Source organism: Anarrhichthys ocellatus, unplaced genomic scaffold (genome assembly GCF_004355925.1).
Source record: "Anarrhichthys ocellatus isolate YVR2014 unplaced genomic scaffold, GSC_Weel_1.0 scaffold15, whole genome shotgun sequence".
Taxonomy (NCBI): domain Eukaryota; kingdom Metazoa; phylum Chordata; class Actinopteri; order Perciformes; family Anarhichadidae; genus Anarrhichthys; species Anarrhichthys ocellatus.
In genome coordinates this window covers 6,023,795-6,036,154 of record NW_022280045.1, presented here as the reverse complement: position 1 = coordinate 6,036,154, position 12,360 = coordinate 6,023,795, and the positions used below count along the sequence as shown (strand labels likewise).

The window sequence follows — 12,360 nt, the reverse complement described above, 5'->3', positions numbered from 1 at the left end:
TCTAAAGTTTTTGAGGCAATCCACCACAGGCTATATATGCAAATAAGCTTGACCTCTCAGGAAATATGACTTCTTCAGAAGGAACAAATTCCACCTGCTGGGATTGAACTGCGGAGACTTCTGAAAAGGAAACAGGGATTAGCTCGGTGCTGCTCATGTCACTGTCACAGCTGCTGTGAAGTCGCAGGTTTTATGTGATGGGAGGGACAAAGAGATGATTACTCTGATGGTATTATTGGTTTAAATTTCTGCAGAGCCTGAGCTCCTGCTATGCCATCAGATGTCTCATGAAAGCCTCCCGGTTTTCCAGTACACAAAAGGAATGAGATACTATAAAAACTGCACAAAAATACAAGTGTTTTGGAGATTTATGGGAGTATGTTACGACATTGAGAGTTAGTACATCATTTTTTAATTCCACTAAGACTTCATATCACCTGAAAAAATATGTCAGGTTAGAATGGATTGATTTCCAGCTTGGTAATTTCTCTGTAACATTAAATAATTATGACTTAACAAGCAGTGATTACAGCTAAAGTTAGAAAAATTTATTTATATAAAATTTTATATATAATGTAATATCATTTAACACTCAAAAACAAACGCTCCCAAACAGTCCTGTTTCATCAGATTTGAATGTGGCATTTCCACAAGATGCAAGATCATTTCAATTGTTATATAAATAGTATTGAAGAATAATTCTACGAGCATAATAAAACATGTTCAAAAAATAAATGTAATGAATTAAAAAGGAAAACAAATCACAAGGTGAAACGTAACTAAAATTGACGTAGTATAAAGTGAGTTTTAAGAAGTGATTTAATAGATAATTGCTAAATATTTTACATATGTGAATAACCAGTATCATTCCAACTTTGTAAGATAATATAATGTTAATGTAGAATCCTTTCACAGTAAAATGCTGTGTAAGTAAAGAGGTTTTCAGGACCTTTAACTAAGAAAAAAAAAATGCACAAGAATGTTTCGATATAAAGACTGACTGACATTTTGGTCTTGTCTCCTTCAGTCCCAGGCCAGCCAGGAAAGTTTAAAGTCGGAAAGGTGGCAGACACCAGCATTGAGCTGACCTGGGAACCTGCTTACACAAAGGAGGGCATTGTCAACTATGAGCTGCTCTACAAACCTGTCAAGTATGGCGGCTTGGTAAGACCTCTTACTCTTCCGTTACTCTCTTCTTATGAACCTGTCTGCTGGGTGGATTTCTTAACAAGACAGAGGGATGAGAGGACAGATAAAAGTAGGACGTTTAAAAGATTAACCCCAGTGTCCAGTGCCACTGTGTCTGCTAGTGGCAGTCTCATCTCTTTAATGATTTATTTTTCACTCCCCTCACTTCACCTCTCGTCCTGTCCTCTGCTCTTCTTTCTTCTCTCTCGCAGGAGAAGCTGACCTTCGGCCCGAGGAATTCTTACACAGTTGAGCGTCTAAAAGCGAACACAGAGTACTCCTTCTCCCTGGCCGCCATCTCAAACAAAGGCATCGGAGCTTTCACCAACGAACTGGTGCAGAGGACGTCACAAGCCAGTACGTCTCAGTTCGACTGGGTTCACATTCTGCACCTGCAGGCACTCACAGACGCCGCAAATTTAAATCGTATTGTGTTTCAGTCTTGTACCCAAATCTCATGCAAAAATGTGTTCTCTAAACACACACACACACACACAGGTCAAAGTACATCAGCTCCTAAACCGGTAAAACCTGGGAACCATTTTCACATCTCTCCATCTATCTCATTTATCAACCCATCTGTCCAACCCCACCCCCCGTCCATCCATCTATGTTTGACTGTGCCTTTCTTCCTCCGCTCAGCCTCTCGCTTTCTTACACAACCACAACATCATGACAGATGGAGACGGAGCACCGATTAATGTTTCACTCTTCCTTTTCTTCACCCTCCTTTCACTTTTTCCACTCTATCAGTGTCTAATGTCTTTGAAAAGGGGAAAATGCTCGCCACGTATTGGCTAGCAGCCAGTGGCGAGGAGCATTAAAGAATGGGGGTTGGCCTGCTGTGTTGACAGGTAAGTGCCAGTCTGTATTCTGTCCACGCTGAACTTTGATTCTCTTCCTTGTCTCCTTTTTCACTATTTCATTTTCTGCGCAATCACTGATTGCCGACAACAGTCAATTAAGTTCTACTACTTTGCTCTGACGTTATCGAGTCAACTCATATCTGCACACAAGACGAAAATGCAGATATAATGGAGAAAATGGTGCAAGGAAAAGAATCAATTAAGTAGTCGTGGTCGAGAAAAAAGCAAGTCCTTCAGTGAATGGCGCTCTACTGTAACGCTTCAACGGTAAGTTTTTGTCAAGTATTTATAATCTCTCAACAGACTCAAAGATTCTTACTGTGTATTCACAATCAGATCCTTTTCTAGAACCAAGTACAAAATGTGCTAAACACTTTTAGATGGTTTCCTTTCACTCTTTACCTCCAAAAAGAAAGAGGGGGGGGGGGTTCAGGAAGGGGAAGGTGCCAGATAAGCAGACTATTTCATGCAGCAGAATTCATTTCCCTGGGAGGTTATGTGCGCTTTGTTATCGCCAAGCTTTGGTGCACATCTAGATTGTCCCCCGAGGCCAACAGAACAGTGGCTGTACGGCTGAGTGGATAGATGCTTGAACCTGTCAGCTATGACTATTACACTCCCACACATACACACACATGCTATTCACTCACACACAAGCTCAGACGCCTCAGCCATGTTCCCAGGTGTGTGGTTGTGTTCACGCTCTTTTATACGAACATCTCATAGGGCGAGGGATACCGACAGTTCAGGGATCTATGGTGATGAAGGTGTGTGATTCTTGGCTGGTTTGTTACAGTAAATATGAAAGCCATCCTTCTGATTAATTTGTTGTCTGCAATTCTTCATTCTAGCCTGACTTTCAACATCCATCTGAGTGCCTTTCTCTCCCGGGCTCCTTGTTCTTTTTTTTTTATTTATTTTTAACCTGCCTCCTAAATCCTTCCAGCACTGTGTGAGATCTGTAATAGTTTGTTTTTTCCTCCTTTTGTGAAGCCCAGGACCTTCCCCTATTCAGCAGTAGAACGCTTCAGACCACTCTATTAGCCCGACTCAAGGATTATGCCACCATGGGCGCTGGTGTTGTGAAATGTGTATATTTGTCTGTGCTCCTGTGTACTGAGCTGTGCATCCCTGCTTTAGAAAGAAAGACTTGTATCTGTTTTTCATTCATAAATCTGGATCCTTTTATGCCATTAGTACACGGCTAGAGGATAAGATATAATCATCGGGTATCGGATGCACATTCTCCTCGGGTGTAATTAAGTTGTCCACTCGGGGTCAATACTCTCGTCTCTGGTTTATTTCATTAGGGTAACATTATGCTTTTATATAATGTGGTTGCTCTCCTTTAGTGTCTCGCTCATGTTTGTCCTGGCGTTATCTCTTTCATTTCAGTTTAGTTTCTTATTGTTTCCTTTTTTATCCTTATCTCCTATCCTTTTGCGTATATCCCCCCCCCCCCCTCCCTTTCTTGCTGTTTTCAACCCCAATGGGTCTCTCCTAAACTTTTTGCCAATTGCCCTCCTCGCCCCATGTCCAATCAGAGCCCTCAGCTGCCCCCGAGGGTGTGTCGTGCGAGCGTGCCAGCTCCACCTCGCTGAGAGTAAATTGGGAGCCGCCTCCAATGGAGGGTCAGAATGGCGAATTGGCAGGTTATGAGCTGAGGTACCAGAGAGTTTCTGGGGCTGAAGGTGGAGGGCAGGGCCAGGAGGTGAAGGGGCTTCCTATCCCGGCCCAGCAGGGGCAGACAGTGTTACAGGGGCTGGAGAAATGGAGCTGGTACAACATCACCGTGGCAGCCTTCACTGCAGAGGGGACCGGACCCAACAGCCCTGTTGTGATTTGCAGAACTGATGAGGACGGTAAGAGTGAGAGCCATCAATCAGACTTAAACAGAATTGATTGTTTAGTTGATTATTTACTGGCTAGACTGTTGGTCGCTTAATTAACTCTGTATTTGTGTTTGTGTGTGTGTGTGTGTGTGCGATTAGTTCCCGGTGCAGCCCCTCGTCAGTCGGATGTCCAGCCGCTCAACTCCTCGGCACTTCGAGTCACTTGGCGGTCGGTGTTGCCGCGGTTACGGCAAGGCCAGGTTCGTGGGTACCAAGTGCGTTTCAGCTGCGCAGAGAGCGGTGAATCACGAAACCTTCCCCGGATCAAAGACCTGTTATTGGATGAGTCTCAGGTGATGTCATAACCAAATATTTGATCAAAAGATTTATTTTAGCATTAAACTTCCTCCCTCTCTCTCCTTTTTGTCCGTTGACTCAATCCTTGTGTCATCTGTCTCGGCTGCCTTCGGGGTGTGTCTCATCTCTGGGATAAGATGGAGGAGGGTGACTCAACTCAATATGTGAGTGCAGACTAGCCGTCCCAGCACAATGCATCCAATACATTACACAGAGACAGCTATGAAGTCCTTATTGAGTTTGACCACTTGAGATTTGCCTAGCCTCTTGTATGTAACTTTTTGATTATTCCTCACTGTTGCATCACTGTAAAGAAAGGAAAGCAAGAGATCTGTGTAACATCTCACATTAAAAGGAATGAGTTAGCAGCATTTTTATGGTGCTGTTATGTGTTTTCCCCCACAGGAGCTGATTTTAGGAGGTCTGAAAGCCGAGACGTTGTACTCCATCTCAGTGGCAGCGTACACCACCAAAGGGGATGGAGCGCATAGCAAATCCAAACTGGTGCAGACCCTGGGGATTGGTAAGCATATGCCAAGTATACAGTTCAGTGCACTGGATTTAGTAACTTACTCAAGAATTGATCTTACAGTAAGCTGCACCAGCCAGCAGTAAATAAACAGCCAAATCAATTCTAATTCTTAAGATTTACATGATATATGTTTGTATATATATATATATATATATATTATGATTGATTTTCTGCTGCCTACACTGTTGTTTGCAGTGCCCGGCCCCCCCTCACTTTGGGTGCGTCCAGGATCTGGTCCATCAGTGGTGGTTCGGTGGGCTCCTCCGGTGGAGTGCTCTGAGTCAGGCTCTGATAGCCGAGGGGCCCCAGTGGTAATCCAGGGCTACCGCCTACAGTTTGGCCTGAAGAATACCTCTTTAGAAGCCACAGTGGATTTCACAAATAAAGAGAAAAACTTCACTGTCAGAAACCTTTCCCAAGGTTCCTCTTACGTCTTTGTCCTCTCCGCGAAGAGCCGAGCGGGCTACGGAGACGTAGTGCAACAGGAGATAACAGTTCCCATCTTCCCACCCTCAGGATACCCCAAAATTCCTGACTTTGTTAATGCCACCTGCTGCTCCCTCCAGTTCTCCTGGCTGCCCCCTACCCCAGAGGAGTGCAACGGTGTCATCACAGAGTACACCATATCTTACAAAGAGGCTGCGGGCCCCAAACCCTCTAGCGACCCCGGCCCGTCAGCCGTACCAGCCCCCACTGCTCCCCCTTGGCTGATCACGTTACCAACGAGTGAGTCCAGCTACACCATCCTGGGCCTCAATCACAGCACGGCCTACGAGGTGCAGCTAAGAGCCCACAACAAGGCAGGGCCAGGCCCCTTCAGTCCACCTCTGATGGGCCGAACCCTGGCCTTTGAAACAGGTAGGGCTGGCCTCAGCACCTTCTAAGCACTGGTTCAGCTTCACATCTCCGCTCCCTTTACTGTGGATCACTCTAAACCACTAAACGATATGAAGTCTGGGCCAACTGCAGAGTCTAGGGGAACACGACTACTCCCCCCCAATCTCCTCCACTCTTTCACTTATACCTTCATCACCTACCCTTCACCACCAGTGGAAGCAGGCTGAATGTTAATGGATGTTTGCTTCAAGAGCACTGCTTATCACAAACCTTCAGGTAAAAGTCAATACAGGACTTGGATATACAGTATCTAATACGGCAGGTAAGTGTGCAGTCTGAATTCAAGGGAAAACCAGCGTCTGGGGCCGTATCTCCAGGTAAGCTCTTTTTGTCTGATAGACCTCCACTTCCACCTTTTCCGAAGCCTTTGCTGACATGCTGAATTCTGAGTCTAACAAACACACCCTTACACTCTGTGAATGTGGCATGTCAGATTCCTGCAGCCGGTCTGTCTGTTATCTGTACTTATTACTCTTGACATCCACTCTCCTCATCACCTGCCCATCCTCTCAACCATCATGTGTTCTTCCCCCAGTAAGAAATCTGACTGACGTTTGTTTTTTACCGGTTTGCAGAAGGGCAGCAGAGGAGCCGCTGATTTGAATGAAATAAGTCGCCATGTGTGACTCTGTTTTTCTGTTTGTTTGTTTCCCAGATGTGCCGAGGAATTTTTCAGTCAATCTGGCCACTAAGACCAGTGTTCTCCTGACCTGGGAGTTTCCAGAGAGCACCAACCCCTATCGCTTTACTGTATGTCCACTGGCTGGTGCATGTACATGTGTTGTGACTTATGCCTAGCCTGTCATTTTTTTGAATAATATTTGTCAGATGCTTGATTATAATACCTGACATTATTATAAGTTTCTGTGTTTTAATATGCATGGATATACTCCAACTGTTCCCAAGTGGGATGTGGGCTTTATGTAGGATTTCATGAAAACTTTTACTATAAATAACAAAATCAAAAAACCAGCTCAATAATTGACCCGTTTTTTTGGGTGGATGGATTAAACAAACAAGATACAATGTATTGTTTAGTGAGCTAAGTTAGCCAGCTGCTGGTGGTAGCTTCATATGCACCGCACAGACATATGAGTGATATCAAGCTTCTCATCTAACTCTCATTCAAATATGGTGTAAAGTGGGGCAGTGGGACAGTGCAACATTGCAATTAACCATGGAAAACTTCAAAGAAGAAAATAATTAATTTCCAGGATCACATGATGATAAAAATTAGTTTTAATTTAGGCTGACTGCCCTCTAAAGGGGGCATGGTGTCAGCGCGTTAAAGTACAATAGGATATCATCAGCATGCAGTGTATAAATAAGCATATTTGCCTTTTACCTATTGTTCTAACTTCACTACCCGTCTCCCATCCTCTAGGTGGAATACAACCGACAGAAGATGGAGGTGGACGCTCGTCTGAGAAAGGCAGTCATCCCAAACCTTCAGCCTGACACCAGCTACGACTTTAAGATCACCGCTCCAGAGGGAAACATGGGAGGCCTTCGCCACCGCATCTCCGCCAAGACCTCCCCGCCAATCACCATCCGCCGCCCTGAGATTGATCACACCCGTGACACTGAGACCACAGTCACCATAGTCCTGCCGTCGCTGGAGACTCGCTCTCCTGTCAAGTAAGATGGAGTTTTAGATGTTGTCACAGTTTCTGAAATCCTCGCCATGGTTTTCTTAGACTTGTACTCGTCTCAGATGTTCTCTAAAGGTGTGTGGCATGATGATGACACTACCTGACTTACAAGATGTTAGTCTTCCTCTGTAGTGCAACAGGTTGGCAAGGAAAGGTGGAAACGGTTACATGTTTGCTGTTGTATCAGTGCAACCGGTGTTATGTTGTTTGTCCTCCTCTGCTCCCACAGGAACGTGTATGTTGTTGTGGTTCCGCTACGGAGAGCCCGCGGCGTTATCAGACACCTCAAGAGCCCAGATGAAATGGACCTTGAGGAGGTGAGAACCACAACAATGACAGCACCCACTGATGTTTGTGCCTTGAAGGAGGAAAGGACCTATAAACACACGCACAATCAAATTGCTAAGAACACCTTACCCTTTATAATTCCACATCGGTGTTTAAACATTAGTCATAGATATTGGAACGTCTCATTTTGTCCTCTCTCCATCTCTCAGCTGTTAAAAGACATCAGTCAAAAGCAGAAGGATTCTAGGCAGCAGAAGCAGGTGGACCTGCGGCGGGCTTACATCACCGCCCGTTTCACACCTGCCACCCTACCGGCATTCTTCACCCTGGGGGACCAGCTGGACTACGGAGGCTTTGAGAACCGAGCTCTAGAGGCGGGACAGGAGTACGTCTTCTTCATCCTGGCTGAGCTCAACTCCACAACCGGGGTACAAAAGCCACCGTGTCACTTCTCTTTTCTTTCTGTGTTTATAACCACTCCCTCGTTCCTCTGCTGCAGGCTGTCACTATACATTGTAATCAATATGGACTGGCTGCTAAAACAATAAAATGTACGTCAGTCAAAGTGGTGTAAGCAAAAGGCAATAACCTTTGCGTACTTCCATCACCACTGCTAATTAAGAGTGAGTGTACTACTGTGGCAGTGTGTGATATACGCTTTGTGCAGTGCACTGGATCGTATGCGCATTTGAATTGAATCAGACGTCAATAAATGACTTGAATTGGGATAGATTAATTTCTTTTTAGATGGGTTTTATTAGGGACACTTAGATTAGAGGAGGCTCTTAAAAAGTCCTTTAGAACTAATAAAAAGGCAGTTTATTGTAATTATCCGGACATATAATGTCAGTAGGCTCAGGTACATTCTTCATGTGTTTTCTAAAATGCAAAGACAGATCATATATAATCTAATATACACAATTACAGAAACACCCTTTCAATCTAATGCAATCCAATGCTGCAGCATTTTGTTGACATACGTTACACTTTATTGAGTCTTGGTAAAATAGCCGTGGAATTCACTCTTTTGGACTGTTGTAAATAATTTCTGCTCTGATTTAGTCAGGTATCTCTAAAATACACAAACAAACAGAAGAACACTTCCAGTGTCTTGTTTTCCTGACTGTGTGCCTGTGTGTTTGTTGACAGAAAATGTACGTGGCCAGCCCCTACACGGACCCTGTGATTGCCCCGGATTCAGATCCCCAGCCCCTCGACGCAGGTGATGGTCTGATATGGGTGGTTGGACCCGTCCTGGCTGTGGTCTTCATCATCTGCATCGTCATTGCTATCCTCCTTTACAAAAAGTGAGTGGGGCAGCTTTGAGTAGGACTCTTAAAGGATATTTGTCATGAAAAGACCAATAATTCTTCAGACTATTTCGCAATATGTTTGGACGTTGTTGTTTATGAGTCAACCCAAGCCACTATTCATCCTACTAATGATATAAATCTTTAAAATGGGTCACAAACCATGTCATGTTTATAAAAAGGCTTAATAATTTACTAAAACAGATGGGAGGAAATAATGTATTTATTTGGGAATATTTTCAGCAACGGATTAATACACATTTGTTGCTCTATTGAGTATTTTTGGCACCGGTATGGCATATTCACTCACAGTTAACTGCAGTGTCCATGTTCATGGCAATGAAGGAAAATGTATCCAATTGTGTAGCTTATTGATGTGTTTTTTTTATATTTTTTGGACAACCATGCAGCTCTATTGACAGAGGAATAAGTTGTTTCAGGCTTCGGCTACACAGACAATACTTGTTAGTACTGTGGGATTAATTAGTTAGTTTTGAAAAATATTGAATTTTTCCAGCCTCATTCTTTTAAGATGCATTAAGTTTATGTCTAGAATGCTCTTGTGCTCACTTTCTGCCAGCAGCTCCCACTTATACTGTTTTACCGGGATTGTTTAATGTTCCACTATCCTCCCACAAATGCTCAACTTTCAGCCTGATATTCATCAAATTTCTTCCAATTACAAAGTTTGTTCCCCCGTCCCCACAGCTATGAAACAGTCTGCCCCTGCTATATACGCCTGTGATATCTGCTGCAAGCCATCAAGCTTTTGAATACTAATGCAAAATATTGATTTTCCTCTCTAACAATCTGTCCGTTTCCTTCCTTTTCATCCTCTGATTATTCCTTCCCTTGCTCTTGTTTCACTGGAAGCAGCAAACCTGACAGGTAAGATTAAACCAATGTCAAGCTCTTTGTTCGTTTTAACCCACAGCAATTACATGATACCAGATGCTGACCAGAGAACATTGTACAAAGCTGTAAAACACCATATCTGTTAATGCACTATTTACTCCATTTAAGTAGCTATGCTAATGACATGTCACTACTGAGTTTGCTTTTTTCTCCCTGGTTGTTTGCATGTGCTAATTGTTCTTTTGACTCACTGGTGTTTGAGCAGCAAGCGCAAGGACTCTGAACCCGGAACCAAGAGCCTTTTGAGCAACGCAGAGATGATGGCCCATCACCCAACCGACCCTGTGGAGATGAGACGCATCAACTTCCAGACTCCCGGTATGAAGCGTGGACCCACACAGGCACCCAAACACACTTTGTATTTGGATACTGGAGTGTACTTCCGATTGCTCATTATTTGACGATGAAATATTCATGCGACTAATTTTAATTTTGGTAAGATCATGCAGACAAGATTGTGAAAATGCGCCTCCGCACCACAACCAACCCGACAGCTGTCAGTCGTTTTTCTGAGATAAAAATGGCCTCTGCCCAGGTAGGACAGTCAGTGCTTAGTCACGGCTGAGTCGAAACGGTGTGACAAAATGTAATCATCTCCGCTCGCTCACAATCCACATGCCAGGCTGCAGATAGCACATGAGAAAAGGCAGAAAGCTGTTCTGTGACTCTTGGCTGTTTCTGAGTTGGGTTCAATGGTCACATTGACATATCAAAAGGTGAGTTGTGGGTTGACTGATCATTTATAAAGGAATTAATTCTGTCCTTGCCAGCTTAACCAACTAAAGCCCCACTGTGAAGTACGTACATGGATTTTGCCGTTCCCCACCCCCCACAGAGTGAGCTCTAACAACACAGCTGCTTTGGTTGTGGCACCAGGCCGAGGATGCTTTGCTTTCACTTCTTCCCTTAAATTGGCCGCATCTAAAAAACACACTGCCTGGAGGAATTGAATCACTGTTCTCACTATATTTCCATGGTTGCAGTTTACAGAGGTCTCACAGGGTCCTTGTTGAAAAGGTGGCAAGATGTGTCACCACGGAGAGATGTTTAGTGCTTTATCTGCCAGAATATATAAAGTCAAACGATACCACTGGTTATTCCATAGTTGAAGGTCTGGGGTTTTGTTTTTCTACATGTTCGTGGGAGGCAAAATAAACCCACAGAACAAAGTACTTGAGCGCTTCTCTTCTATCGTATGAGTTTTTTACTCTCATATGGCTGCAAACCTGAAGCTCCCACCGCACCCACATCTTCTCTCCTGAGATTTGTGCTTTTGAGATGCTCCTCAAAGATGAAATTTGTTTCCAGCTACACCGGTTGATGCCAACTGAGGTCATTTTGGTTGTGACAGGAGCATTTTGTCATGATTACTGTGGGTGCTGCAGTGCTGGGCTGAAGGAGAAAATAGCCGTTATGAGCCTGTTTTTGATAGCTGTCCCAGCAGAATGAGTTAAAGGCTCTCGCATCGAGATGCATTACAATTCTAGAAACGTCGAGAATGTATTCTGACTAAAATAGAGTGTGTTTATTGCCTACAAAGCAATGTTTCTTTGATTAATTGTAGCTGCATGCCTTTTGAATGGGCAATAGATCGCTCCAGCTGTGAACAGGAACGACTGTACGAGGCATAGGTTGCTTCCTTTGTGTGTGTGTGTGTGTGTGTCTGTGCTCCTAATTAGTGTTCTGTCTGTGTTTGTTTTTTCTGAGTCGCTGCTCCTCTGATCACAGAGAAAGCAATTTATCAAAGAAAAACAATTTACAAGCAAACGAGACTCTCCTCACTTTGTCCTCGCACATGGATCAAAATTGATTTTCTGCCTCGCCGTGTTCCTTAATGATATGTGATGTTCTCTGATTGTAGAACTATCTTCACGTCTTTGCATGTGAGTGATGCTGACCTGCAGTAATTTAGGTTACTCAGCTGAAGTCTGCGTCACCTCTGACCCTTGTTGTCACGCAGGAATGATGAGCCATCCTCCCATCCCCATCAGTGAGCTGGCTGAGCACATCGAGCTGCTGAAAGCGAACGACAACCTGCGACTCTCTCAGGAGTACGAGGTGAGATACTTCATTATTCCATATGAGCATCCTTATTGTTTAGAGATGTTAAGACTGTTAAGACGTCGCTTCATGAGGCAAATCTTACTTAACATTTGTATCTCTGTGCGCAGATTATATTTCCATGATTTATTCAGCACTGCAATTTGTTGTGGTAGCTCGTCGACATTACAGAGCACTCTCTTTCCATTATCCTCAAATGCACCACTAAATATGCCACCATGCACTGTTAATGTGTGTGTGTGTGTGTGTGTGTGTGTGTGTGTGTGTGTGTGTGTGTGCGTGTTTGCTTTTCCTTCCCAGTCAATCGACCCCAGTCAGCAGTTCACCTGGGAGCATTCAAACCTGGAGGTCAACAAGCCCAAAAACCGCTATGCTAACGTCATAGCCTACGACCACACGAGAGTCGTCCTGGCTCCCATAGAAGGTGAGGATGAACCGGAAGAGAACGGCAAGTTAAAGAAG

General features: G+C 44.1%; 1 protein-coding gene across 13 annotated transcripts in view; it reads left to right on the top strand.

Moving 5' to 3' along the window:
• Positions 1-12,360, top strand: part of ptprsb (protein tyrosine phosphatase receptor type Sb) — a 63,800-nt gene that overhangs the window by 42,557 nt on the left and 8,883 nt on the right. For 8 of the 13 annotated variants that reach the window (XM_031855220.1, XM_031855221.1, XM_031855218.1 and 5 more), the window contains 11 exons: positions 1,028-1,164; positions 1,401-1,545; positions 6,328-6,422; positions 7,057-7,310; positions 7,554-7,641; positions 7,822-8,040; positions 8,762-8,919; positions 9,796-9,810; positions 10,043-10,155; positions 11,798-11,895; positions 12,199-12,322. In XM_031855220.1, the coding sequence (XP_031711080.1) occupies positions 1,028-1,164; positions 1,401-1,545; positions 6,328-6,422; positions 7,057-7,310; positions 7,554-7,641; positions 7,822-8,040; positions 8,762-8,919; positions 9,796-9,810; positions 10,043-10,155; positions 11,798-11,895; positions 12,199-12,322 (1,446 nt within the window). Of the gene's footprint in view, positions 1-1,027; positions 1,165-1,400; positions 1,546-3,598; positions 3,917-4,045; positions 4,240-4,380; positions 4,408-4,648; positions 4,767-4,970; positions 5,634-6,327; positions 6,423-7,056; positions 7,311-7,553; positions 7,642-7,821; positions 8,041-8,761; positions 8,920-9,795; positions 9,811-10,042; positions 10,156-11,797; positions 11,896-12,198; positions 12,323-12,360 lie in introns of all 13 variants that reach the window. The other 5 variants (XM_031855225.1, XM_031855227.1, XM_031855219.1 and 2 more) reach the window with 2 other exon arrangements.